Source organism: Melozone crissalis, unplaced genomic scaffold, assembly GCF_028551555.1.
Source record: "Melozone crissalis strain CALT ecotype California unplaced genomic scaffold, PUWL_Pcris_2 ptg000150l_1, whole genome shotgun sequence".
Taxonomy (NCBI): domain Eukaryota; kingdom Metazoa; phylum Chordata; class Aves; order Passeriformes; family Passerellidae; genus Melozone; species Melozone crissalis.
Window position 1 is genome coordinate 153,102 of NW_026535921.1, and position 26,677 is coordinate 179,778.

The 26,677-nt window shown below is 53.3% G+C and overlaps 1 protein-coding gene across 2 annotated transcripts in view; it reads left to right on the forward strand.

Annotated features, from left to right (window-relative positions):
- Positions 1-26,677, forward strand: part of IFT172 (intraflagellar transport 172) — a 50,593-nt gene that overhangs the window by 22,221 nt on the left and 1,695 nt on the right. Inside the window, exons 16-45 of one of the 2 annotated variants that reach the window (XM_054293459.1) lie at positions 2,586-2,753; positions 3,074-3,210; positions 4,002-4,109; positions 4,623-4,707; positions 5,151-5,243; positions 5,558-5,635; positions 6,007-6,255; positions 8,019-8,097; positions 8,485-8,605; positions 8,952-9,096; positions 9,169-9,258; positions 9,653-9,750; positions 9,982-10,117; positions 11,449-11,565; positions 12,377-12,519; positions 13,129-13,222; positions 13,448-13,512; positions 13,637-13,817; positions 15,306-15,415; positions 15,834-15,963; positions 16,511-16,609; positions 16,963-17,072; positions 17,554-17,617; positions 18,200-18,286; positions 19,378-19,494; positions 20,002-20,112; positions 20,917-21,036; positions 22,437-22,532; positions 23,722-23,781; positions 25,789-25,887. In XM_054293459.1, the coding sequence (XP_054149434.1) occupies positions 2,586-2,753; positions 3,074-3,210; positions 4,002-4,109; positions 4,623-4,707; positions 5,151-5,243; positions 5,558-5,635; positions 6,007-6,255; positions 8,019-8,097; positions 8,485-8,605; positions 8,952-9,096; positions 9,169-9,258; positions 9,653-9,750; positions 9,982-10,117; positions 11,449-11,565; positions 12,377-12,519; positions 13,129-13,222; positions 13,448-13,512; positions 13,637-13,817; positions 15,306-15,415; positions 15,834-15,963; positions 16,511-16,609; positions 16,963-17,072; positions 17,554-17,617; positions 18,200-18,286; positions 19,378-19,494; positions 20,002-20,112; positions 20,917-21,036; positions 22,437-22,532; positions 23,722-23,781; positions 25,789-25,887 (3,390 nt within the window). Of the gene's footprint in view, positions 1-2,585; positions 2,754-3,073; positions 3,211-4,001; positions 4,110-4,622; positions 4,708-5,150; positions 5,244-5,557; positions 5,636-6,006; positions 6,256-8,018; positions 8,098-8,484; positions 8,606-8,951; positions 9,097-9,168; positions 9,259-9,652; positions 9,751-9,981; positions 10,118-11,448; positions 11,566-12,376; positions 12,520-13,128; positions 13,223-13,447; positions 13,513-13,636; positions 13,818-15,305; positions 15,416-15,833; positions 15,964-16,510; positions 16,610-16,962; positions 17,073-17,553; positions 17,618-18,199; positions 18,287-19,377; positions 19,495-20,001; positions 20,113-20,684; positions 20,758-20,916; positions 21,037-22,436; positions 22,533-23,721; positions 23,782-25,788; positions 25,888-26,677 lie in introns of those variants that run through there. The other variant, XM_054293460.1, reaches the window with a different exon arrangement.

The following is a 26,677-nucleotide window of genomic DNA, read 5'->3' on the forward strand; positions in this document are numbered from 1 at the left end:
TTCTGAATCAGGTACAGCAAAAGCAGGTTTTTATACAATTTTGAACAAGGATTACATCATTTATTATATGCATATTAATAAGCAGGCAGGAGTATAGGCGGGGTTTTCCAGGAACTTTTGGTCTTCCTTAGTTAAATTTTAAACTTCTCCTAATTTGGGCATTTTCCTGTCATCCTTGGCATATTTTTCCATGACTTGGCAGAAATCACTGTTGCACTTGGCTTGATTCTGACGGCTTGGCAGGTCACCTTAACTTTTTGGCTTCTACTTTCGCTTCTTCAAATATTCTAATTCCAAAGTTTCTTTTGTGAGTGTATTTTAGATTATTTATTAACTTATCTAATCAAAGTTTTCCCAAACAATGTATTTTAGGTTATTTATTAACTTCTGTGTTTCCCTTGATAGAGTGTCTTTTAATTCTTTTATTCCTCAGATCTTTTAATTCTTTTCTTTCTCAGAAACTACTGTTCATTGTAATGAATGGCTTCAGGACCAGTTCTGTTTTATATCCTCATTGTGGTACAGAGGGAGGGATTGAGTACACCCTCAGCCAGCCTACAGGTGACACCAGTACAGATTGAGTACACCCTCAGCCAGCCTACAGGTGACACCAGTACAGATTGAGTACACCCTCAGCAGCCTGCAGGTGACACCAGTACAGATTGAGTACACCAAGTACAGATTGAGTACACCCTCAGCATGCCTGCAGGTGACACCAAGTACAGACTGAGTACACCCTCAGCCAGCCTACAGGTGACAGACACCAAGTACAGACTGAGTACACCCTCAGCCAGCCTACAGGTGACACCAGTACAGATTGAGTACACCCTCAGCCAGACTGCAGGTGACACCAGTACAGATTGAGTACACCAAGTACAGATTGAGTACACCCTCAGCAGCCTGCAGGTGACACCCAGTACAGATTGAGTACACCAAGTACAGATTGAGTACACCCTCAGCATGCCTGCAGGTGACACCAAGTACAGACTGAGTACACCCTCAGCCAGCCTACAGGTGACAGACACCAAGTACAGACTGAGTACACCCTCAGCCAGCCTACAGGTGACACCAGTACAGATTGAGTACACCCTCAGCCAGACTGCAGGTGACACCAGTACAGATTGAGTACACCAAGTACAGATTGAGTACACCCTCAGCAGCCTGCAGGTGACACCCAGTACAGATTGAGTACACCAAGTACAGATTGAGTACACCCTCAGCCTGCAGGTGACACCAAGCTGAGGGTGCAGTGACACACCTGAAGGACGGGGCCATCCAGAGGAACCTGGGCCAGCTCCCCAGCTGTGCCCATGGGAATCCCATGAGATGTAGCAAGGCCAGGCATAGGCTGTGTCCTGAACCAGTCCCACAGTGAGGGCAGCAGGGGAGGGTGGGCTCTGTTCCTCTGCCCTGTTTGGGTGACACCCCCATCTGCTGCTTCCAGATGTAGGGTCCCAGCTCAGGACGGACATGGAGCTGCTGGAGCAAGTCCAGAGTAGGCCACAGAGATGGTCAGAGGCCTGGAACACCTCTGCTATGAGGAAAGGCTGAAAGAATTGGGGTTGTTCATCCTGGAGAAGAGAAGGCTCCAGGGAGACCTTAGAACCCCTTCCAGTGTCTAAATGGCTCCAAAGGAGCTGGAGAGGGGCTTTGGACAAGAGCCTGGAGTGAGAGGAGGAGGGGGAATGGCTTCCCACTGCTGGAGGGCAGGGTTGGATGGGATACTGGGGAGAGATTCTCCCCTGTGAGGGTGCTGAGAGTCTGGCACAGGCTGTCCAGAGCAGCTGTGGAAGTGTTCAAGGCCAGGTTGGACAGGACCTGGAGCAGCCTGGTCCAGTGGAAGGTGTCCCTGCCCATCCTGTGACAGGGGGTTGGAACAAGATGATTTTTAAGGATCCTTCCAACCCAAACCATTCTGGGGTTCTATGGTTTCTCCAGCCATTTTGGTACAGACTGAAACAGGGACATTCTTGTTCTCTTTTGATAGGTGTTTCATGAGACTAGCACTGTTCTCTCTTCTGTTTCTCATCTTCTCTAGGTGAAGACAAGGAATAGAGACAGTCTGGGACTTTTCAGTCACAAAATATCATATATATAGCAAAGTTATGCCATATGTCAGGTTACACCTTCCCAAGTGTTGTGTTTGGTTTGGGGCAGTGTGTTCCACAAACAACTGACCTCTCACCTTATTGGTAGTAGTCACTGCAACAGGACTGTGCCTGGGATGGAGAGTTCAGCCCAAAATTGCAGAGGAAGGCCCTTCTTGGTCCCTTAGCTTGTTTCCATTAAGGACTTCAGAGCCCATTTTCCTGTTCCAGCTCTGCAGCTGAGAGGCAACTGAAGTAGCATGAGGCATATTCTGGCTTATGTGTGTCTGTGCCAAACTCTGAGGGAGGCAAGAGTTTGAAATGCTGCAAGGGTTTAGAAAGGTCTTATAGGAGTGTGTGAAGAAGTATGAGATTTTAGGATGTGTGTCTTGGAAAAGGTCTCTTTCCTGGTGGGTGATGTCTGTTTCCTGAGCTGCTCAGCTCAGGTCCTGTGGTGAGCCTGCAGCCCAGCTGAGCCTGTGCTCCCTCCCTCTGCAGCTGCAGCTCTATGACGTCGAGAGCAGCACCAAGACCACCATCCTGAACTACTGCTCCTACGTGCAGTGGGTGCCGGGCAGTGACGTGGTGGTGGCTCAGAACAGGAACAGCCTCTGCATCTGGTACAACATCGACGCTCCAGAGCGGGTCACCATGTTTCCTCTGAAGGTAAAACTGCAGGCTTTGATTGCCTCCTGCAGTTCCTTCTTCTTCTTCTTCCTCACATGTGTGGGAGCAGTAAGGGTGGTATGGCAGAAGGGAGACAGAAGGGAACTGTTAGTTTCTTCTGGACAAAATACAAGCTCATTTGTCAGTTTTGTGGCAGATATTTCTGGCAGAAGATGGAGCAAGGAGCTGCTTCATGGCTCAGTGCTCGCTCATTCAGAAGAGCCATGACTGGCAGAGCTGTTGCAGTGCTGCTCTCACACCCTGAAACCCCCCACCCTTCAGAAGAGCAGGGGAGTATTGACAGCTGGTCCTCTTTCTAGGGGGATATCATAGGCTTGGAAAGGAATGATGGAAAGACTGAAGTGATAGTGTCTGAAGGGGTGAACACTGTGCCCTACACCCTGGATGAAGGCCTCATAGAGTTTGGAACTGCCATTGATGATGGGGACTATCACAGGTAAGTGCTGGATGTGCCAGTGGGGGTGGCAGGTGGCTCATGGCACATGCCAGGCACCTGGGAATCAATGACCCATGAATGGCAGCAGCACAGCTTTCCAGAGCTGAACTTCAGACTCTCAGCATGGTGTTGCTGCCAGGTCTGGCTATAATGAACATCAGAGACCTTCAGGAGAGATTTTTCAGCTTTTGCCTCCTTGCAACTTTGTGGTTTAAAACTCAGGGAGAGACTGGCCAGTCTGGTCCCACAGACATCAGCAGGGCTTTGCTGAAGGTAGCTGTCAATTAATTGCAATGAATAAGAGTCTCCAGAGCAGCCAGATGTGCAATGATGCTTGGGTGCTTTTACTGCTGCCCTTCCAGGGATGCTAGCAGTATCATGGAAACATCTAGAAGCTGTGCAGAGTGAAAATTGACTGCCTGGATACTGCTGACTCTCTTAGAGGGCTTTTAAAAGTGACCAGGCAAGAAAACTTCACCTGTTCATAGCACTGCTGTGTCTTCAGAGACTTTCTCAGTGGGGACCTGTATCAGACAGAACACCTTAGATTTGTCCCACACTGCTACAGCCTTCTGCTGATAATCTGCCTCTAGGTACCATAGCCCAGGTAGGAATCTCCTGGATGTCTGAATTTCCCCCAGCTCTGTCAGGCTCTGTGTTACACTCTTCAGAGCTGGGCACCAGCTGGCTTTGGTTTCAGTGCCACTCTGGTTGGGAAGCTCCTGTCTCAGTCTGGGATTTTCTTCAGAGAGCTCTTCTGTCACTGAAAGTCTGCAAATCTTTGTCCCAAGGGCTGCTGCATTTTTGGAGACATTGGAAATGTCCACAGAGACTGAAGCCATGTGGAAGACCCTCAGCAGACTGGCTTTGGAAGCGAGACAGCTGCACATTGCAGAGAGGTACATCACACCTTCATGGCTTCAACGTGCTCTTTGCTGAACCCCAGAAAGCAGGGTCGAGCTAAAGCCATGGCTCTGTGTATGGTCTGGAGTATTCCCTGCATTGGAGACTTAGCTGTTCTCTGTGCCAGGCCATGGCTTTGCCTTTTCACCCCAGCTGGTAATGCCAGGAACTGGGAACCCCTCTGTCTGTAGCATAAATGTTTGTTGATGTTGGCCCAAAGCTGTGTGCAGCAAGGACTCACAGAGCTGACAGACATCAACAAGCTTGGGGCACTGCTGAAGCCTGGGGAGGTGAAACATGAGCCCTGGTCATGTTCCTGGACTCCCCCACGGAGCAGGGCCAGAAGGCACATCTGAGCATAGGTCTTGGCAAAACCCTTCTCTTGAGCCAGGGCCGCCTCACCTCTCCCATTGCTGAGCTGAGTCTGCTGCCTGGTTTCTATTTCCTTATCTTGGACCAAACGTGGGCAACAAAGCCTGGGTATTCACTAACTGCTTTGCATTTTCCAGGTGCTTTGCAGCTCTGGGAAACATGGCAAAGGCTCGATTTCTGCATGAAACCAATGTCATTGCTGACCAGGCAGCTCAGGAACATGTAAGTGAAACTTTTCCTGCTCTGCAGAGCAGCAGTTCCCCTGTAAACACTCGCATGCACAAGATCTTGTGTGTCCTTGCTCACCAGTGTCATGCTGCAGACCAGTATCTGTTCATGTAGAAAGTGCTGGCATTGTCTTCTGTCCAGGGCTGGCCGTTTCATACTGTCCTGGCTTGTCGCTGCTGTGATTCTCAATGTCTTTGTTTCTGTAGTGAGCCAGCCTCCAGCTGCAGTGCCCTCTAGAATGTTCCATTCCAGAGCTGTTCTTTCCCTCAGCACACTGAGCTTGCTGTTGCCTGCAGTGCCCTCTAGAATGTTCCATTCCAGAGCTGTTCTTTCCTCAGCACACTGAGCTCGCTGCTGCTGTCTGCAGTGCCCTCTAGAACATTCCATTCCAGAGCCGTTCTTTCCTCAGCACACTGAGCTCGCTATGTTGTCTGCAGGGTGGGGATGGCACAGACCATTACCTGGTGCGGGCCCGCCTGGCCATGCTGGACAAGAACTACAAGCTGGCAGAGATGATCTTTCTGGAGCAAGTGAGTAAAGGAACAAGGAGTGGAAGAGGTTCTGTTTAATTCTGGGTGGGGAGGCGTGTGCCCTCTGCTGTAAGAGGAAAGGGAGATGTTGCTTGTTCCTAGCAGAAGAATTTTCCCCATGAAGTAGAAAAGGTATTCCTTGTTCTGAGGTGTGGAATTACCCTGAGGTGTAGGAAGAGTGTGAGGGAGGATGTATATCCAAATAATGGAGACAGTACACTTTTCCAAGTGTTTCCTGCACATCTCACCCTGCCTGCTGTGAGAGCTCCTTGGCAGTGTGTCTGCTGGGGTTAACACTTTGCTTTCCACCGCAGAACGCCCCAGAGGAGGCCATGGACATGTACCAGGAGCTGCACATGTGGGATGAATGCATTGTGGTGGCCAAGGCCAAGGTACAGAGTGCTGCTGCACTGGCTGTAGGCTGCTCTTGCTTGGTAAATCTTCTGGTTGGGAGCTATTCAGGGATTCAGGGTCTGTGTTCTTTTCACCTGCCCTACCTTGCTTCTGCTCAGAAGGGCTCCAAGTAGAAGGGAAGGTTGCACTGGTGTAAGTACAGACGTAGCTGAAGCTACTGAAATTGGTTTAGGAGTATCTGTGCTTCAGAAAAGAATGGATAGTGCCCATTGGTACACAGGGCTGGCATTGTAGTTTCTGATAACTGGGCAACAAGAGGCCTGGTGCTGTGAGCAGCTGCTCAGAGCCTGCAGGATAAGCTGGACAATATCCCATCCTCCCCAGGACTCCCAGTTCTGTTTCTCCACAGGGACACCCAATGCTGGAGAAGCTGCGCCAGGGCTACTACCAGTGGCTGCTGGACACCCAGCAGGAGGAGAAGGCTGGGGAGGTGCAGGAGGGCCAGGGTGACTACCTGGCAGCCATCAGCTTGTACCTGCGGGCAGGGCTGCCGGCCAAAGCAGCACGGCTGGCCATGAGCAGGGACGAGCTGCTCACCAACGGGGACGTCATCGACAGGATCTCCTCAGCCCTGATCAGAGGGGAGCTCTATGAGCAGGTGAGTGTGAGCCCTTCCCTCTGGGCTTCCAGCTTAGGGGCATCATTACCACATCCTGTCACCTGTGAGACTGTGTGAACAGGTGAGTGCCCTTCCCTCTGGGCTTCCAGCTTAGGGGCATCATTATCCCATCCTGTCACCTGTGAGAGAACAGGTGAGTGCCCTTCCCTCAGGGCTTCCAGCTTAGGGGCATCATTACCCCATCCTGTCACCTGTGAGACTGTATGAACAGGTGAGTGTGAGCCCTTCCCTCTGGGCTTCCAGCCTAGGGGCATCAGGGCCTTGCCCCATCCTGTCACCTGTGAGGCACAGGGGCACTGAGCTGGAAAGTGGCAGAGGTAATTCTGGGTCAATGAGGTTGCAGTTAACATTTATGAGGAAATCCTCACTGTACCCATGGTACGTGGGTGAGGTCTAGAATTACTCTTATTAATCAGGAAAAAGATTACATCTGATTGGTGACATGTCTCCAGAATATAGTGCCAGTAATAGTTAAGGAGGCCTTAGGAAGATTTGAAACAGAACAGAATTGTGAATCAAACAGAAACCTTGATATCACTGTGGAAATGTCAGTGCTTCCTCATATCAGAATAAAATACCGTGTAAGGATGGTCTAAATGGAGGAGTTAAGGAAGGAAAACAAAGAGTTGAAGACTGTCTGTAAAGCCACGAATATCATAAAGAAGGGATGTGATTATTCTCTGTGTCTAATGACACCAAAAATGGGTAACTTATTGTGAGGTGGCAGTTTTAAAACCAAAGGGTGTTTTTTCCATAGCACATCATGTTAATGCAGGAGAGCAGTGCTGAGTCTGCCCACTGCTCAGCATCGTGGCCAACAGGGGCCTCTGGCAGGGGCTTAAGAAATAAGCACCTGCTAGAGGCACTTATTTAAAATAAGCATAAAAATAAAGAACAGGGCAGGCAAATACAGGGTGGTGCTTCCTCTAGTGTGTTTTCACTGAACTGAAGTAGGGGTTCAGCAGTTTGAAGCCTGTAATGTACCTGAACAGCTCTACTTCTGTGTTTGAGAGCTCTTGATAAACTTTATTTTTATGAGCTTGTCAAAATATTGCTTGAACCACATGTAGATTTTAAGTTACAATTTTGGCTATGAGTTACCCAGTTCAGTTAGATGTTATGTGAAAAAAAACACTGCTTTTTGTTAGCTTGTTTTAGGTTTCCTTCATAAATTACGTTTCTTTAGTCTCAATTTATCTTCAGCATTTTCTGGCCATTTCAACACAAGACAACTTTGTACTTTCTCAAACCTGTCATCTTTTCTTAAGCTTTCAGTTGAAAGACTAACTGGAGCTCCCAGCTGCTGGATGTTGTTACCAAAAGTATAAATAGTCCAAGAATTATTAGACAAATCATGGAGGTAGAGTCTGTCCAAAGCCATTAAATACAATGATGTGAGAGCATCACAACAAAGTCAGGCAGCTTCTGCTGTGCAGGTTGTCAGAGATGGACAGAGAGGGGAAAGTCTGGTATATGCTTGCTCTGTTTTTACAGTTCTTTAGGTGTGTGCTGTTGGCACTGTTCAAATGCTGAAGGGGATGAGCCTTTGGTCTTGCAGGATGGCTGTGCTGGGGTCAGGAGCAGGAAGGACAGTGGTCTTGGCTGTCTTTCCTGGTAGTTCATCACTCCCCATGCACTTGGTTAGCTGGGAGGGCAGAGCTGGTGCAGGAGGGCATGGAGCTGGTGGGGTGTGATTATGTGGGGTTGGTGGCTCTGGAAACTGGCTCTTGTCTCTGTCCTAGGCTGGAGACCTGTTGGAGAAGGTTGGCAACACACGAAAGGCTCTGGAGTGCTATGGCAAGGGCAGTGCCTTCCTGAAAGGTACTGTGCTCAATGTGTTCCTCCACTCATCTCCAGCAGGAGCCTGGCTACTCTGGCCTGGTGGCAGCATGAAATATTGCCCTGGAGCCTGGAGATGCCTGGGTGCTCTGCAGCTCCCACCTATCCTGTCATTCAGTGTATTTTCACATAGCTGTACTTGCACATGCAGTGCCAGGAGAGTGTCTTGTTCCCAAGCCCTTGGCCATGCTGGCTGCAGCAGCAGGGATTTGACCCAGCTCTCCACAGGGTCTTGGCTGCTGAGGAGCCCATGGGAGCTGCAGTGGCTCAGGCAGCAGCATTGCACTCCTCCTGTGCCAGCTCCAAGCCCATGTTTGCCCCACAGCTCCCTGCTGGCCTCAGCATTACAGCTGCTGTGTCCCCTTGCAGCCGTGGAGCTGGCTCGCCTGGCGTTTCCTGCAGAGGTGGTGAAGCTGGAGGAGGCCTGGGGAGACCATCTGGTGCAGCAGAAACAGCTGGATGCTGCTATCAACCACTACATTGAGGCCAGGTGGGAGCAGGGCAGGGCTGGGTAAGCTGCAGGGTGCTGCCAGGGCAGGGAGTTGGTACCTGCAGGGGCTTTGCCTGAGTGAGCCCCACTACCCCGCTTAGAGTGCCCCACTTGCTTGTGTGCAGCAGCCATTGATGGCTCCCCACATCTCTCCCAGTGCTGATTGCTCTTCCCTGCTGTCCCAGTCCTTTCATTCCCCTCAGCACTGCCAGTTCCTCAGCTGCTTTGTGCTGCTCTAATTCAGGCAGCTGAATCAGGCAGCAGCAGAGCGCTCTAGTCTCCCTGGCATGCTGCAGCTGGAGGAGATGCTGCTGCCTGGCTCTAAAGGCTGATGGTTTGGTGCCAGGTGCTCAATTAAGGCCCTCGAGGCAGCTTTGGGAGCTCGGCAGTGGAAGAAGGCCATCTACATTTTGGACTTGCAGGACAAACAGACAGCAGCCAAATATTACCTGAAGATTGCCCAGCATTATGCAGCTTTGCAGGAGTATCAGGTGAGGCGCAGACACAGTCACCAGTGCTCTGTGTGTCCCTGGGCTGTACTGAGTGTGGTCCTTTCCTGGCAGGTTGCAGAGGAGCTGTACATCAAGGGAGGCCAGACCAAGGATGCCATCGACATGTACACGCAGGCTGGGCTCTGGGAGCAGGCTCACAAGGTGAGGCAGCAGCCACAGCTTCTGTGAGCCTCACCCCACTTGGTGAGGTCTTCCATCAGCAGGTGGTAGTGCCTTGTGCACCAATACCTGATCAGCCAGGACTCTTCCCAAATGCGTGTGCAGGGACATCCAGTAGCCAGAAAAAACCCAGTGTTCCCATCCTGACCCGTCCTGGCCTTGTCCCTCTCACAGCCCGTGTGGGTGCACCCCTGGCACAAATGGCCTTCTCCAAGAGCTGGTCCTGTGTGCTTGGTGACAGTGACAAATGACTGCCCGTTCTTTGCAGAGCATACAGCACAGATATCTCTGTCAGATGGGAAGGAAATATGTTTTCCCTTCTGTCACATGTCAGGAATTTGCTGTGCATTTCTCCCCTGTGCGTTCCTTTTGGCAGCTGGCACTCAAGTGCATGAGCCAGGAGGAGGTGACAGTGCTGTACATAACCCAGGCCCAGGAGATGGAGAGACAGGGCAAGTACAAAGAAGCAGAGAGGTGAGTTTCCTGCAGTACTGCTGTCAGCCCAAGAGTGAGCCCTGGAAAATCAGCTGCAGTGAGGAGAAGCCCTTTGCTGAGTTAGAGGGAGAATTTGGGACTGGGGTTTGGAATGGTCAGAGGAGCTTTCTCCACACACGGGGAGCTGAAGCTGGTATTTCAGGATGTGGAAAGGTTTCAGGGACTAGTCTTGTCCTTGGCTGAGCTGTGTGGATGTGCTCGTGTTGCCAGGCTGTACATCACTGTGAATGAGCCCGATCTGGCCATCACCATGTACAAGAAGTGTAAGATGTATGATGAGATGGTTTGCCTGGTGGCCAAGTACCACAAGGACTTACTTGGAGATACTCACCTGCACCTGGGCAAGGTGAGTGCATCTCATGGCAGGGGATCAGCTCAACCAAGCAGGGGCAAGATCATTGTTATGGACGGGGTTTTGAGATTGCTTTAAAAATCAGTGGCAAGGGTATGAGCAACAGTCAGGTTTAATATCAGGTATCAAAGCAGAACGAGTTTGTTGTTGAGATTCACTCTACTACTTAGAGGACAGCTAAGGCACAACAAGGAAAAACTAGCAACAACAAAAACAAACAAAGTGCAGACAATCAAAGAAGAAATTAACCAAGAACTGTCTGTGGGGATGGGTGGGTGGGTGTGACAAAAGACAGTGTGGGCAAGATTAAAAAAGAGCACAGCCTAAAAGCCTAACAGCACTCAAACATAAGAGTACTTTAATTTAACTTACGCCTTAAGACTAACAATTTAACATAGGAAAACATTTAACTTACATCTAATTAAATTTATGGCTTAACCTTAGCAATCTAACAGAGGAATAACACTTACCAGCATTTAGCCTAACTTATAACTTTGAAGTTATGCTTAGCAAGTCAGCAGAAGAGTAACACTTGGCAACACTTAGCTTATAACTTATGTTTTAACAGCTTTGCAAAAGAACAACACTTAGCAGCATTCAAATAAGTTTATAACTATAACTTAACCTTACTTACAGGCCTAACTTACTTAGATATCCAAGCTACTGAAACATTTAAGAAAACCACATTTCCCACAGATTTGCCATAGCATACGTGCATCTTTATGCACCCAGACAGAAACAGTCAGTGCCTACAAGGTAGCTGTGAAAAATTCCCCCCAGAGGTCAGTGAAATCCTCATTTTGGAGGCCTTTGCATCTCCCGTAGGTGAAGGATCAGGCCCCAGGGAGTGAGCTATTGGCCCAGCACACATTGTGTTTGGCAATCCTCCAGCAGCAAACCTGAGGGTTTGCTGGCTCTGACAGGTGCCCCCCAGAGGGAGGTTGGTGTGGTGCCCACTGTGGTGCCAGGACAGCTCCAAAGGGTCTCATTTTGGACTGCTGTTAATAGGATCACAAGGGCTTCAGTCATAACAGTGCTTCATCCTGGCCAGAGTTTGGGTTGGCATTTTCTTTGAAAGTGTGAGAGCAGGAGTGTTGTGCTTTTCAGGCAAGAGGAATATTTTGCAAGGCTGGTCATAAGGAAAAGAGAAGCTCATTAAACAGCAGCAGTTCCTTGGAGCAAGGCAGTGTTTCTGATAAGCTCAGGAAGAGCTGAGCCCAGGTGGTGCTGTCAAGCATTTCTCAGCTCACACTGCAGCCTGTAAAGGAGAAGGGGGAATGCACAGGTGTCACTCGAGTGTCACTGCCTCATTGCTCTGCCTGCAGGAGCTGGAGGCAGAGGGGCGCCTGCAGGAGGCTGAGTATCATTACCTGGAAGCCAAAGACTGGAAGACCACGGTGAACATGTACAGAATGAATGACATGTGGGAAGAGGCATACAGGGTAATCATCACTCACAGGGGTCAGCTTCTGGCTGTGGGATCCTGGTGGAAACTGCTTTGTCTGTGTTCACTGCAAGATCAGAACACCTGGTGTGCCCTGCCCAGCCTCAGAGCTGTCCCAGCCCTGGAGCCCTGTGGGCCCCCCATCCTGCATGGTTTGAGCCTTTCTGCTGGGCTCCTTCCTCGAGGCTCTGCCCTGATCCCTCATCCTGTGGTACCTCAGGGGTGTTGCTGTGGCCACAGTGCCCAGCACTGCTCTGCTCAGTGTGCCCATGGAGTGCTGGGCTCCCTCCTGCAGTCCCAGCAGGGATGTGGCTCTGCTGAGCAATGCTGGGCTCCTCCTGCTGTCCCAGCAGGGATGTGGCTCTGCTGAGCAATGCTGGGCTCCTCCTGCTGTCCCAGCAGGGATGTGGCTCTGCTGAGCAATGCTGGGCTCCTCCTGCTGTCCCAGCAGGGATGTGGCTCTGCTGAGCAATGCTGGGCTCCTCCTGCTGTCCCAGCAGGGATGTGGCTCTGCTGAGCAATGCTGGGCTCCTCCTGCTGTCCCAGCAGGGATGTGGCTCTGCTGAGCAATGCTGGGCTCCTCCTGCTGTCCAGCAGGGATGGGGCCCTGCTGAGGCTGCTCTGCTGCACTCTGTGTGCCTTTGCCCTACTGTCCCCTCAGCAGGGCAGTGGTGCTTGCAGAAGGGTTTTTTGGGAGGGAACAGATGGTTTTGGGGCTCCCTCCTGCTGGCAGGCAGCACGTTACAGGGGCTCAGTCTGCTGAAAGTGGAACATACTCTGGGTTTTTCCATTTCCTCTCCTTTGGACAGGTGGCCAAGGCATATGGGGGTGCAAACTCCCACAAGCATGTGGCCTATCTGTGGGCAAAGAGCCTGGGTGGAGAGGCAGCTGTGAAACTCCTCAGCAAATTTGGACTTCTGGAGATGGCCATTGACCATGCAACAGACAGCGGGTATGCAGGTGCCCAGTGCCTCCCTCCCCTCTGCCAGCCGAGAAGAATGTGTGGGCCAAGATAACCTGTGCACATGGCACTGCAGGTCCAGAAAATGACATGTCTTCCATCCCATCATGCTTCACAGAGGCCTTCCACACCCTTGGCACATCCCACTTCTCTTCTCTGTGTCAGTCTCTCAAATGCCAGGTCTGAGATGGCAGGCAAATGCAGATTGTCCTCTGCAGGGGAAGGCTCATGAGAGCCTCTGAGCATGAGAGGGTTGCTCCTCATGTCACCCTGAGTAACTGTCTGCCACAAGAGCTCTGGCCCTGCTCTGCAGCTGGCCAGGTGTCTGCCTGCATGGCCACTCATTGCTGCTGTTCCCGAGGCTCCCACATCTCCTGGCTCCTGCCTTGGGCTCTAACAGCAGGTGGGAAGGAGCGAGATTTCCTTAGTAGGGACTCCAAAAGCTCCTGGTCAGGAGCAGGAGGAACAGACAGTGCTAATTCACTTGGGGCCCCCTGTATTCCCCTCTCTCCTCTCCCAGTGTCTTGTGCTGTACTTGGTGTCTTGTTCTTGATGAAGGCACACACTCACAGCACAGTCCTTCTCTCTCTCTCATTGCAGGGTCTTTGAATTTGCTTTTGAGCTGGCCCGCCTCTCCATGAAGCAGAAGATGCCAGACATCCACCTGAAGTATGCCATGTTCCTAGAAGATGAGGTAATTTTCCCCCTGGAACAGGTGCAAGTCCTCCAGTCCCTCAGGTAACTGAGCAGCTGTCCCTGGGCTGCTGCAGCAGTCCCTGCATTCCCAGAGGGCTCCGTGATGACAGTGCCAAGCTCTACACGCCTGTGTTCCATAAACGCTGCCTTGGATGGGTAGAGGAAGTCGTGTGGTGATGCCAGAGCAGGAAGGTGTGCAAACAAATCCCTTCTTCTCCTCTAGGGCAAGTTTGAAGAGGCTGAAGGAGAGTTCATTAAAGCTGGGAAGCCCAAGGAAGCTGTGCTGATGTGTGTGTCCTCCCCATCCTGCTGTGTGTGCTCTCCCCATGCAGTGCCAGCCCGGTTGCCTCTCCAGCACTGGGCTGCTCCTTGTTATCCCTGTTGTTCCACCTGGTGTCCCTCTCATCCCCAGGTTTGTGCACAACCAGAACTGGGACGCTGCCCAACGTGTGGCTGAGGCTCACGACCCAGACAGCGTGGCTGACGTGCTGGTTGGGCAGGCACAGTTTGCCTTTGAGCAGAGAGAGTTCCAGAAGGCAGAGGCCTTCCTCCTGCGAGCACAGAGACCTGAGCTGGCCATCAAGTACTACAAGGTGAGTGCAGCCTGTAGCAGCATCATTGCCTTCCTCACTGGACGAGAACCCAATTTAGATGAAGGAGTGAAATTCACCTCCCAGCTCCCCCTGTCAGCTGAGTAGCCAAAGAGGTTTAAACCATTTACTCAGGCTTTCTGGAGGAACTGAATTCTGGCCTGAGGACTGAGCCAGTGGATTTCATGTCATAGCTTTGCTCTCTCACCGTTCTGGAGGATGGGTGGTCCTTGGGGTAGCACAAGTGGGTGCATTGGGAGGCTGGAGTGCCCATTCCCCTGAGGTGGCTGGAATGGATGAGCATGTTCCCCTGAGGTGGCTGGAATGGATGAGCATGTTCCAGTGAGATGGCTGGAATGGGTGAGCCCATTCCCCTGAGGTGGCTGGAATGGATGAGCATGTTCCAGTGAGGTGGCTGGAATGGGTGAGCCCATTCCCCTGAGGTGGCTGGAATGGATGAGCATGTTCCAGTGAGGTGGCTGGAATGGGTGAGCATGTTCCAGTGAGGTGGCTGGAATGGGTGAGCCCATTCCCCTGAGGTGGCTGGAATGGATGAGCATGTTCCCCTGAGGTGGCTGGAATGGATGAGCATGTTCCAGTGAGATGGCTGGAATGGGTGAGCCCATTCCCCTGAGGTGGCTGGAATGGATGAGCATGTTCCAGTGAGGTGGCTGGAATGGATGAGCATGTTCCCCTGAGGTGGCTGGAATGGATGAGCATGTTCCAGTGAGATGGCTGGAATGGGTGAGCATGTTCCCCTGAGGTGGCTGGAATGGATGAGCATGTTCCCCTGAGGTGGCTGGGATGGATGAGCATGTTCCCCTGGGGTGGCTGGGATGGATGAGCATGTTCCCCTGAGGTGGCTGGAATGGGTGAGCATGTTCCCCTGAGGTGGCTGGAATGGATGAGCATGTTCCAGTGAGATGGCTGGAATGGGTGAGCCCATTCCCCTGAGGTGGCTGGAATGGATGAGCATGTTCCCCTGGGGTGGCTGGAATGGGTGAGCATGTTCCCCTGAGGTGGCTGGAATGGATGAGCATGTTCCCCTGAGGTGGCTGGGATGGATGAGCATGTTCCCCTGGGGTGGCTGGGATGGATGAGCATGTTCCCCTGAGGTGGCTGGGATGGATGAGCATGTTCCCCTGGGGTGGCTGGGATGGATGAGCATGTTCCAGTGAGATGGCTGGAATGGATGAGCATGTTCCCCTGGGGTGGCTGGGATGGATGAGCATGTTCCCCTGGGGTGGCTGGAATGGATGAGCATGTTCCCCTGGGGTGGCTGGGATGGATGAGCATGTTCCCCTGAGGTGGTTAGGGCAGGTGGACAGACACAGGTGCCATTCTCGGGGAGGAAAGAATTGAGTGGTGCTGCTGTGGTTGTTTCTTCTAGTCAGTTCTCTGGCAAGATGAGGATGAGGGGATGGGTGTGTTGTGTGATAGCAGGAGCGTGGGGGATCCTGGTGAGAGTTCCTCCCTGCTGTGCCTGTGCAGGAGGCTGGCATGTGGAGCGAGGCCTTGCGGATCTGCAAGGAATACTTGCCCGGGCGGCTGGCAGAGCTGCAGGAGGAGTGTGGCAGGGAGGCTGGCAAGAAAGGCTCCAGGTAAGGAGTGCTGTGGTCAGGCTGCAGGAATTAGCCTGGAAGCTCTTCTCCATGGCCATTTTGCTGATGCCTTACAGAGACAGCCCGATGGGACCCCTGACATCCACTTGTTTCCTTCTTGAGGACTCCGGACTTCTTACTGCATAGGTTTCCTATCATCCTTCCTTATTTCTCTGGGAGTCTTATTTCTGCCATCCAATGTCTCCCAGATGGCATCTTGCCCCACTTACAAATCTCCATGGTCTCCTGTACTGCCATTGCATCTCCCCGGGGTCCTTGGTCAGTTCTTTCCTCAGCCCTGTCCCTGTGCTCTGTCTGAGCTCCCTGCTTGCCTGCCGTGTGCACCTCCCTGCCCACCCCTGTCTCAGGATCTCTGGCAGCATGCCCATCCTGCTCACAGCCTGCGTTCCTCCTGCAGTGGGCCTGAGGGGCTGCTGGAGCAGGCCCGCGAGTGGGAGCAGGCCGGGGAGCACGCCAGGGCCGTGGACTGCTACCTGAAGGTGCGGGACCCCAGCAACAGTGTCCTGGTGGAGAAGTGTTTGCTGAAGGTACTGTCAGGGGCTGTGGTTCCCTTCACTGCCCTTCTGCCTGGGAGCTCTTCCACATCCTGAGTGCACCCCAGAGATGTGTGTCACTGCAGGGCTCAGGAGAGCCTGAAGAGCCTTCACAGCTGTTCTCTTGAGCCATGACAGGCTGTGCTTGTCCTGCATGCTGCTGCCTCCCTTGCTCTGGCACCTCTGCCTGTGCCAGGCCCTTGTCTGTGTGCCCAGGGCTCCCTGCACTGCTGAGCTGCTGCACTCTTTGATTCAGCCCTTCCTGTGCTCCATGCCACCAGCCTTTGTGCTGTGCTCTTGCTCATGCTTCTCACCACACCCATGTCCTTGTACCACCTTTAGCTACAGTTATGTCCTTGTCTGATCTTCTCCCATGGGTGAAGGTGGCTAGGGCTTGCTCCTCTGACTTGCCATTGCTCCCCTTCCTCCATCATTCAAGTGCTTCCAGCTGTCAGTCTCGTAGTGGGACTGAGCACTTCCAGCTTCATCCCACCGTCCCACCATTTCCATCAATTGAGCTGCTGACAGTTTCTCCTCACAGGCTGCTGAGTTGGCTGTGAAGTTCTTGGATCAGTCACAGAGCATGGAGGTGACACGGACCGTGGCTCCTCAGCTGGTGGCCATGAAGAAATACAGCTTGGTGAGCAGTGGCTGCTGCCCCAGGGCTGCTCAGGAAGCAGTGACATGGGAAGGGAGAGCTCTGTCCCAGGGCAGGAGGTCAGGTCACATCCTGGGGTGGTGGGTGGATGGGTGGCCTTCTCCTGAGGTAGGCTGTGCAGAATCTTCAAGGAGGATGAAAGAGGGGAATGAATCAAGTCCTGGAAGAGTGTGAGAGAGCCAGGCCTTGGGAGAAGGCAGGAAGCAGAGGAGAGGCTTATCTTTTGGGAAGAGACTTTCTGTGGTGTCTGTGTGCTGGTCCAGCACCAGCTTCAGCCTGGGACACAGGGAACCCGTGGGGTTTTGCCTCCCATGGGAGTGTCTCTTGCCCTGCAGGCAGCTGAGCTCTACCTGAACCTGGACCTTGTCCGAGAAGCCATTGATGCCTTAATTGAGGGGGAGGAGTGGAGCAAAGCCAAGCACGCAGCCAAGGAGTTCGACCCCAGGTATGCCCTGAGCTTTGCAAACTACACCCTTCCTGTTCCCCCTGCCACCCCCAGCTGCTCCCCTGTCCTGTCCTGTCCTGTACTGTCCTGTCCCGGATTCTCCCCACAGTGGTTTTCCCATGCTCCACAGAGCCATTCTCCACCCTTCCCAAGCCATTTCACATTCTGGCACTTTCCTATTGCCACACATCCCACAGAAACTGTTTTCCCCTTTGGTTTCACCCCCATCCCTATCTCCCTTTCCCTTGCCACGACTCTGTGCATTCACTTCCTTCTGAAGCCCTGTGATCCCTTGTTCTCCTCACATATTCTGCTGTGAAGAGCTGCTTGGACCCTTTCCTTCCCTGTCCATCTGTGCTCCAGCAGCCTGCTGGCAGGCCACAGCCCAGCTGCAAGTGTGCTGGTTCCAAAGCTGAACCCAGCCCCTGCACTGCTGCAAGCCATGAGTCTTGCTGCCTTTTGGGGTTCTTTGTGCCCGCAGGTCAGAGGAGTACGTGGACCAGCGTTACAAGGAGTATTTAAAGAAACAAGGAAAGGTGGATTCGGTATGTGGGATGCCTGCAGGCTGGGCAGGGGTGTCAGGGCCTGTGCAGATCCTTTTGCCTGACTGTGGGTACGAGTGAGGAGTCTGTGTGTGCCTGTGAGCCATGGCTGCTGCGTGCCAGAGCACAGAACCACAGAGGGGTTTGGCTGGGAAAGGACCTTACAGCTCACCTCAGGCTCATCTCAGTGCACCTCCTGCCTTGGCAGGACACCTGGCACTAGAGTGGGTTGCTCCAAGCACACATTGGTTGCTCATGTCCAGTTTGTTGCCCACCAACACCCCCAAGTCCTTCTCCTCTGTGCTGCCCTCCATTCTCCACCCAGGCTGCCTCTGTGCTTGGGGTTGCTCTGACCCAGGTGCAGCACCTGTCACTTGCTGACCTCCATAAGGTTCCCATGGCCCAACCTCCTGAGCCTGGGCAGGTCCCTCTGGTGGCAGATGGGTCACACAGGCTCTGTGGTTTCGTGCTGTGGAGGGGAAGAGATTGTGTCTGGGCAAAAAGGAATGGCTGACCTGGTGCTTGTGTACGTGTGAGCAGGAAGCCTGGCCTGCACAATGAATTCATGGCTCTTTCCATCCTCAGCTGGTGGGAATTGATGTCATGGCAGCTCTGGATATATATGCAAAGCAGGGGCAGTGGGAGAAGTGCCTGGAGGTGGCAGCCAAGCAGGTGAGTGCCCTGTGAGCCCTAGGGACACACCTGGGCTGCTGGAGCCTGCATGGGTGGGCAGCACTGCGCCTGGGGTGCTCCACACCACTGTCCCACTGTGGCCAGGGAGGCTGGCTGGGGAAGTGCTAGAACCTGCAAGCATATTGTGTTTAAATTTTGTGATTAATGGAGCACTGGAAGAAGCTAAATGAGTTGTTTGGGCTGGAAGTAATTGGTGCCATGGAAACAGGGATCTGTAGAAGAAAGCCTTCTTTCTCTGTGTTCTTGGGAGCAGTGGTGTCAGTCAGGATGAGACATCCCAGTCAGGAAAGCAAATCTGACATTTTTTCAGTTTTACTGACCTGAAACTAACAAAATTACCTCAGCAGATTAATAAAATAGAGAAAAGCAAAATGAAACTGTTTTACAGTGTTCTTTCAAGGGAGTAGCAGGAGAAGACAGCTCTCTATTACCAGGATGTACTTTGAGGGATGGTTATTGATTGGTGATTGGCTGTTAAACAGTTATTGGTTAAATGGTTGTTGATCATGGAGGTAACCAAGGGCAAGCAGTTCTTTGGAGTGAGATATTGGTTCACATTGAATAACAGGACAGCCTTGGCAACAGCATCTGCAGTTAGTAGGGACATCACAGCCTGTCACCCAGGCCAGCTGGAGCCTTGGAAAAGCTCTGGGAATGTCTGGGACTGTGGTTTATGACTTTGGTTCCAATAACCTACCTTTGGATTCTATAGAGTGGACTTGGTGTCTCTCAGACTTGGGCTTCTCTGTGATGCAGTTGGTCTCTGTTGAATCCTTGTTCTCTTGGGAGGCTCCCCTATTGATGCTCTGCTTACCAGGAGCCAGAGAATAACTGCACACTCCATTTAACGGGAAGGACTCAGTTTTTTGTGTGGGCACCACAAGGCCATACTGAGTCTGGGAAGATCTTGGTGTCTGCTCGTGCCTCCAGGAGAGCCTTGGCATGGTCCTTTTCCATAACCAGGGCAGAATATAATCACTGACTCAGCTGCTCTCCAGTGATTATACAGCAGGAATGGTACATCCATACCCACCACGAGCCTCATGTGCTGCTTTCTGTGTCTCCTGCAGAGCTACCAGGTGCTGCACAAGTACGTGGCTCTGTATGCAACACACCTGATCTGTGAGGGCTGCTGGGACAGAGCCCTGCACCTGTACAGCCAGCACGGAGCCCCTGCCAACCCCCAGGTGAGGAGGCGCCCACCTGGGCTGTCCCTGTGCTGCAGGAGCTGCTGCAGGATCTGCTGCAGGGTCTGCTGCAGGGTCTGCTGTGGGATCTGCTGCAGGGTCTGTTGCAGGGTCTGTTGCAGGGTCTGCTGCAGGGTCAGGCTGCAGGGTCTGCTGCAGGGTCAGGCTCCCACCTGAGCTGGGATTGCCTCGAGTTCAGCATGCCCAGCCCTGCAGGAGGTTCTTCAGAGGGCTGAAGGAATATCCCAGCTTGTTCTCCATGGGAAGGAGCAGGGAAAGTTGAGTGTTTGTGCTTGTTTTGAGCACCAAGTTCAAAACAGAAGGAACCATTTGCCTCTCTGAGAGCATTGGCTGCAGGAAGCATCCCTGCATCCCTCCCTGTTTGCCTGCCTTGTCCCCAGCCCCCTTCCTGCAGCACTGCCCCTCTGCAGCCCTTTTCTTGGCAGCAGGAGAGCTCTGCTGGCCCCTCACCTGTCTCCTTCCACACTTGTGTCCTTTTTGTGGCAGAATTTCAACATCTACAAGCGCCTGTTTGTGGAGATGGTGAACGCTCCCGGCAGGAACTGTGCTGAGGCGTACGCGGGCTGGGCTGAGCTGCGGGACGTGCTGCTGGCTCTGGTGAGTGTGCCCTGCCTCCCCTGCCTGCCCAGCCCCTTGGCAGAGGATCCAGCCTCTCCACAGGGGACAGGGACAGTGTTTGTAGGGCACGAGCTAAGGGCAGAGAGCTGGCAGTGTGGGCAGCGGGAAAACAGGATCCTGGCAAGTGGATGTGGCTGAGCAGGAGAAAGCAGAAAGGAGACCCTGTGCTCCAGGCCAGATCCTGTAAGTGGGTCTGGACACCAGCCCTTGCTCCAGGCCAGATCCTGGGAGTGGAGAGTGGGTCTGGCCCTTGCTCCAGGCCAGATCCTGGGAGTGGGTCTGGACTCCAGCCCTTGCAGAGCTCCAGGTGTTACTGTGACATGGGAGCTGTCGTGACATCTCTTCTGATCCTACCCCAAAATCAGCAGCCTGCATGGGGAAAGCACAGAGCTGCTGAGCCTGGAAAACATGAATTCTCCCCATGGAGGCTGAGAGCCTTCTCCTCACTCCTCTCAAGAACACTTCAGCCAGAGCCACAATTGCGTTATCTCTGTTTCTGTCCTTACTGCAAACATAAGCAAAATCAGAAAACCCTCCCTTTATCCGTGCAGGCTCACCCCTGCTCGCAGTGCTGGCTGTTGTTGCAGTGCTGGTGACTCCCCCTGGCTCCCACATCCTCCTTCCTTCAGTGTGCCTCCAGAGCACCACCCAGGGCCAGCCCTCATCCAGTCCCAGAGGTGTCTGCATATTCCAGATCCTTCTCTCTGCTGACTGCCCTGTCTCATGTGCAGTAAGTGCCCTTGTGCGTTTCTGCCCTCAGTGCCTCTCATTTTCTCTTCTCAGTGTGAGAACCTGGCGAAGAGCAGCGAGGCAGAGCCTGCAGCCCAGGAGGAGTTTGAGAGGATGCTGCTCATCTGCCACTACTGCGCCGCCCGTGCCGCCGCGCAGGGCCTGCCGCAGCTGGTGAGGCTGGGGCTGCTCTGCCAGGGCCCCACAGAGGGGAACCATGGGTGTCTGCAGGTTTGGGGCTGTTCATGGGTCACTATTGCCATAAATCACCAGGAGAGGGGAGCCCCATGGGTGTCTGCAGGTTTGGGTCACTATTGCCATAAAGCACCCATGATGGATGCATAGAATGGGACTGCAGTAACCTGGCACCCACCACGACAGGTGGAACTGTGGGTGGTGTTTTCTGCTTACCATGGGTAACCATCCCAGCCTCTGTGGCTGAGCTGTAAACCTGGGCAGGAGCTCATCCTTGTGCTTGGCATGACTTGTGAGAGCAGAGTGCCAGTAGAAAATTAGGAATCACAAAAACTCTGATGTTCCCAGGAGAGGGTTGGCTTCCTCTCTGCTCTCCTGGGCTCCGAGAGCTGCTGGGCTTCACACATGGGCTGCAGAGCAGATCCTCTGCCCAGGGCTGCAGCAGGCCCTGGTGCTGTGTGCTGGGCCTCGGGGGGCTTTGGGAGCTCATGGGCCTCTCGGGGGGCATCACAAGGCCCTGTGATCTCGTGTGTGCTGGGATTTGTTCTTGGCCTCCCTGCTGAAGTCCTGATCCCTGTGGGATTGTGGAATTTTTCTAGAGCTCTGGATGGATGTGGCACTAGAGCTGTGATGGAGAAGGCTGGGAAAGGGAAAAGAACCCCAGTGAAAGCCACAGGGAAGACTGGGATTCCCCATGGCTGTGTGTGTGGATGCTGGGGGTCCAGAGACATCAGACAGCAAGAGCCAAGTCTGATGTCTTGGAGCCCTGTACAGATCTCCACAGCTGTGCAGTGTTGGGCTGCGCAGTCTGTTTGGGACCATGAAGAAGGGGTGGCCTTGACAGTTCTTGTGTGACAATGGGTGTCTGGCAGCAGAAAAGTGAAATTACCCTTCAATTCCTCACCCCTGCTCCAAAATTCTTACATAATTGCATACAAGAAAAAATGCATTGAGACTGTGGCTGGAATTGTTTTGTGGAGGGGCTGGAGAGTCTCCATTCCTTGAGATGGTCAGAACCTGAGCAGGCATGTTCCTGAACCAGGCCTGCAGCTGCCTCTGCTGTGACTGGGGCTGGGGGCAGCATTGGGAACTGCCAGCAATGTCAAGCCAGCAGTGCCTTCCACCTCACCTGTTCTGTGACTTAGATGGAGGTGTTTGGGTGGAAAATAGCAAGGCTTCTAAAGCAGAGGAATTTCACCCTCAGGTGACAGTCCCATGTGGGCTGTAGTGAGGGAACTCAGGGTCAGGACTGAGGGGTTTGACCTTTCTTACCTGCGAGGCCTGTGTGGGTGCAGAGCCCTTGCTGTGAGTGAGGGCAATCTCCTGAGATGCCCTCCAGGCCGTTTTCTCTTTGCTGAGTTCTGTGTCTCTGTGCCCAGGACACCATGGCTGCGCAGCTGTCCATCTCCCTGCTGCGCCACACGGATCTGCTCCCTGCAGACAAGGCTTTCTACGAGGCTGGCATGGCTGCCAAGGTAAGGGCTGCCTGCAGACAAGGCTTTCTACGAGGCTGGCATGGCTGCCAAGGTAAGGGCTGCCTGCAGACAAGGCTTTCTGTGAGGCTGGCATGGCAGCCAAGGTAAGGGCTGCCTCTGCAGACAAGGCTTTCTGTGAGGCTGGCATGGCAGCCAAGGTAAGGGCTGCCTCTGCAGACAAAGCTTTCTACGAGGCTGGCATGGCAGCCAAGGTAAGGGCTCCCTGCAGACAAGGCTGTCCATGAGGCTGGCATGGCTGCCAAGGTAGGAGCTGCCTCTGCATCAGGGAACAACACAGGACCCCTCAGCTTTATCCCCCAAATCCTGGGCTCTCACTGGAGGCTGCTCCTTGGGCAGCTGGCCAGACCCCAGGCAGTGAGCAGATGGACCTACAGAGCCAGGGCTGGACAGAGGCCATGCTGTGGCTCTGTCAGTGGGGATGTGAGGCTGCTCTGCATCACCCCCGTGTCTGACAGTGTGCCTGGCACCTGTGACACGTGGCAGGGACAGCAGCATGTCCTCACTGCCTGCAGGGATAGAATCATGGAATGGTTTGGGTGGGAAGGGACCTTAAAGCTCTTCTGGTTCCATCCCCTGCCATGGGCAAGGCCCTTGCACAATCCCAGGCCACTCCAGGCCCCATCCAGCCTGGCCATAATGCCTGTCTGCACTCTGTGGGGCAGCCTGTGGTGAGGGGCTGGGCTGGGTGGGCACTGTGGCACAAACAGAGCCACATCCTTCCCAGCCGTGGCTCTGGGAGAAGAGCTGCCTGTGAGGATGTGTGCCAAGGTTGCATTTAAAGGGAGGTGGAAACCCAAAGCAGATAACATTTTACTGACCAACAAGTGACCCTGAGGGATGGATGCTGGGGGATGGACATTTAGGACAGCGAATGGGGCAAGGTTTGGGGGGCTGACCCCTGGCCTCTGGCTGATCACTCAACATGCTGGACCAATGCTTCTAGATGGAGGGGATGGGATGCTGAGTGATTGACAGAGAGCCAGGGTGGGGATTTGGGGGTGATCTCATCCAGGGAGAGGGATAACACAGGTAAAGGGAGGGAGTACAGTCTGGGATAAACCATTTGGGAAAAATATGGGGATACAAAACAAAACTACTTCAAAGTATTACAAAAAACTGCTTCAACGATGAGCTGCCCACTCTCACCCAGGGCTCCTCTCCATACCAGGCAGTCAGCTGGGAGAACATGGCATTTGTGTTCCTGAACCGCTTCCTGGACCTGTCAGATGTGAGTATGCCCTGTGGGGCAGGCAGGGCTGGCTCTGTAACAGGGAGGGCTGGCTCTCTGAGGGGACAGTGCCATTGCCATTGCTGCCACTGCAGACCCCAGGCTGGCCAAGGCTCACCTGAGGCTCCTGCAGGGCAGCACATTGGAGCTTGGAGAGATGGGGAGAGCCCCCAGACCCACCCAGCGTGTGCCTGGACCAGGGGGCACCCCCACACTGCCTGTGGGGGGCTCTGCCATGCCCTGCCCAGGTCACCTTGGTGTGCCAGTGCCACTGGGCATGTGGCAGCAAAGAGCACGTCGGCAATCTAGACCTGACATCCTCATGGCTGCAGATGCCATTACAGCTTTCAGGGTGATCACTCAGGTTGTTCCAAGGGAAGAAAAGCTACTTGGGAGGTGGAGGCCAGGCTCAGTGCTTTGTCCCCTGTGATGCAGGACTCGGGAGTCCCCTCAGTCCCTTGCTTGGGGCTGGCCACCAGAAACCCCAAATCCAAGGGGCTGACACCTCACTGTGCCCCACTCTGAGGTGCTGTCAGCAGCAGCTGGGACAAAACAAAAGCACCCAATTACACCTTTCCCTTCTGCAAGGCACCTGCACAGGGCAGAGTCTGGGACACTGCAGAGTGTGCTCATGGCTGGCAGGAGGGCCTGGTCACCAATGGTGTTATGGTTTAGGGCCTGGCAAAGCCAGGGCCCCCATAAATATACCTTTTACCTGATATCTGCTGTGAGATGTGGCCAGGAAATAAGCAAAGCAGGCTCCAACTTAAACATAAAGAGAAGTTTATTAACTAAACTACACACACAATTACTAACCTACACACACACAGGGAAAAAAAACAAGGAGAATGAAAACTACACAGAAACACTTCCTTATCCTCCTCCCACCAAATTCCCAAACACATTTACATTTCCCAAAAAATTATCCACACTCGGTCTGGCACCACCCTTTGGAAAAAAAAATCAAATCTTCAGCTCATAAGGGATAGACGGAGTCCTTCCTTGTGCCACGGACTTCTTGTCACAATCAGCAATCCGCCCGGTATCTTGCTACCTCGTGACATCTCCTTTCCATGCCGAGGTGCTCTCACCACCTGGCATGGGATGGGGCAGGGGCCTGCCTTCAGGGCCTTTTAAGAATGCCTCGTCTCGTTCCAAGCAGAGTACAGTCACAATCCTGGGACCTCTGTCCCCCCCATGTCTTCTATACCCCCTGGGGCCGAGGGGTCTCAAAACCAAACTCTCTTGACGCCGAGCCTCCGCTTCCCCCTGCAATACAGCCTCTGCCTCACCAGGAAACAGTCCATGGAAATACAACAAAAAAGAGTCCAGCAAAAACTGCCACTCCATCTTCCTCCATTCCTTCAACATCTCTCTTCTCCCTTTGCCAGACCCTCCTTACTGGCCTAATTTTCTTCCTTCATCTTCCACTCCTGTCCCTTTCCCAGGAAAGGCAATGTTCTGCGAAGCCTTCATTCCCCAAAGGGTTAAAAGGTCTCCCAGGCGGCCGGACTGCCCGCTGCCCCCCCCCCCTTTCTCCTCCCAGCCGTGCTGCCTGCCGGCACATGATATCAAGTTTCAAGATATACAGTTCGAGCACGGGCTGCATTCTCTGGGGGGGGAATAAACAGGTCGCTCAAGGGTCTGCCACCCTTCCTCCGAACCCGGGCCTACCGTAGATGGCCCACGTGGCTCTCCCCTCCCCCAGCCCAGCCAGCAACTGGGCCGGGGGAGAGACTTCTTCACGCCGGAAATCCCAAGAGAGCTCCGAAGGCCAAGAGCCCTGCTTTTAACCCCTTGAGTTCGTAGTCTCAAGAGGCGGATCCAAATGTCCCACTGGTCAAACTAAGTGCCCATCTTAAATTCCAATTACCCATTGGTAATCACAGCAAAACAAAATATCCCAGATATCCCATTTCCGGTCAAACCACGACAAATGGGCAGGGCCATGAGCTGTGCTGTGGGCGCTGCAGCTGGCACAGCCCACTGCTCTGCCCTTCTCTGCAGGCCATCGAGGAAGGGAACCTGGACTCCCTGGACCACTCTGATTTTCAGCAGACAGACATTCCCTTCGAGGTGCCCCTTCCAGCCCATCAGCACGTGCCTGTGAGTGTCACCTGTCCCCTTCAGCAGTGCTGCACTGCAGGGCTCTGAACGGGGACTGGGGTAAGGCTGGCACTGCAGAGGCTGCAGGGATGGAAACGGAGCCAGAACTGGCACCTGCTGCCTGTCCCTGCACTGAGAGCACACAGACAGACAGACAGATAGGCAGACACACAGACACACAGACACACACACCCAGGCCCCTGCTGCCTGTCCCTCCACTGAGAGCACACAGACACAGACACACAAAAACACACCTGTGTGCACACCCACACCTGTGTACACACACAGACACACACACAGGCACCTGCTGCCTGTCCCTCCACTGTGAGCACACACACACAAAAACACACCTGTGTGCACGCACACCTGTGTGTACACACACACACACAGACATGTGCACACAGCTGTGAACACAAACACATATGCACAGACGTGTTGCACACACAATGTACCTGTACACACCCCCACACACAAAAAACTAACACACCTGTGTGCACACACACCTATGTACACACACATACCTGTACACACACACAGACGTGCACACAGCTGTGAACACAAACATGTGCACAGACGTGTTGCACGCACCCAAACACACACACAAAAATACACCTGTGTGCACACCCACACACACATACCTGTACACACACACCTGTGTGCATACACACACCCCTGTGTACACACTCCCACACAACTGTGTACACACACACACACACCTGTACATATACACAAAAACACACACACACACCTGTACACACACACACATACCCACACCCACACACACACTCTC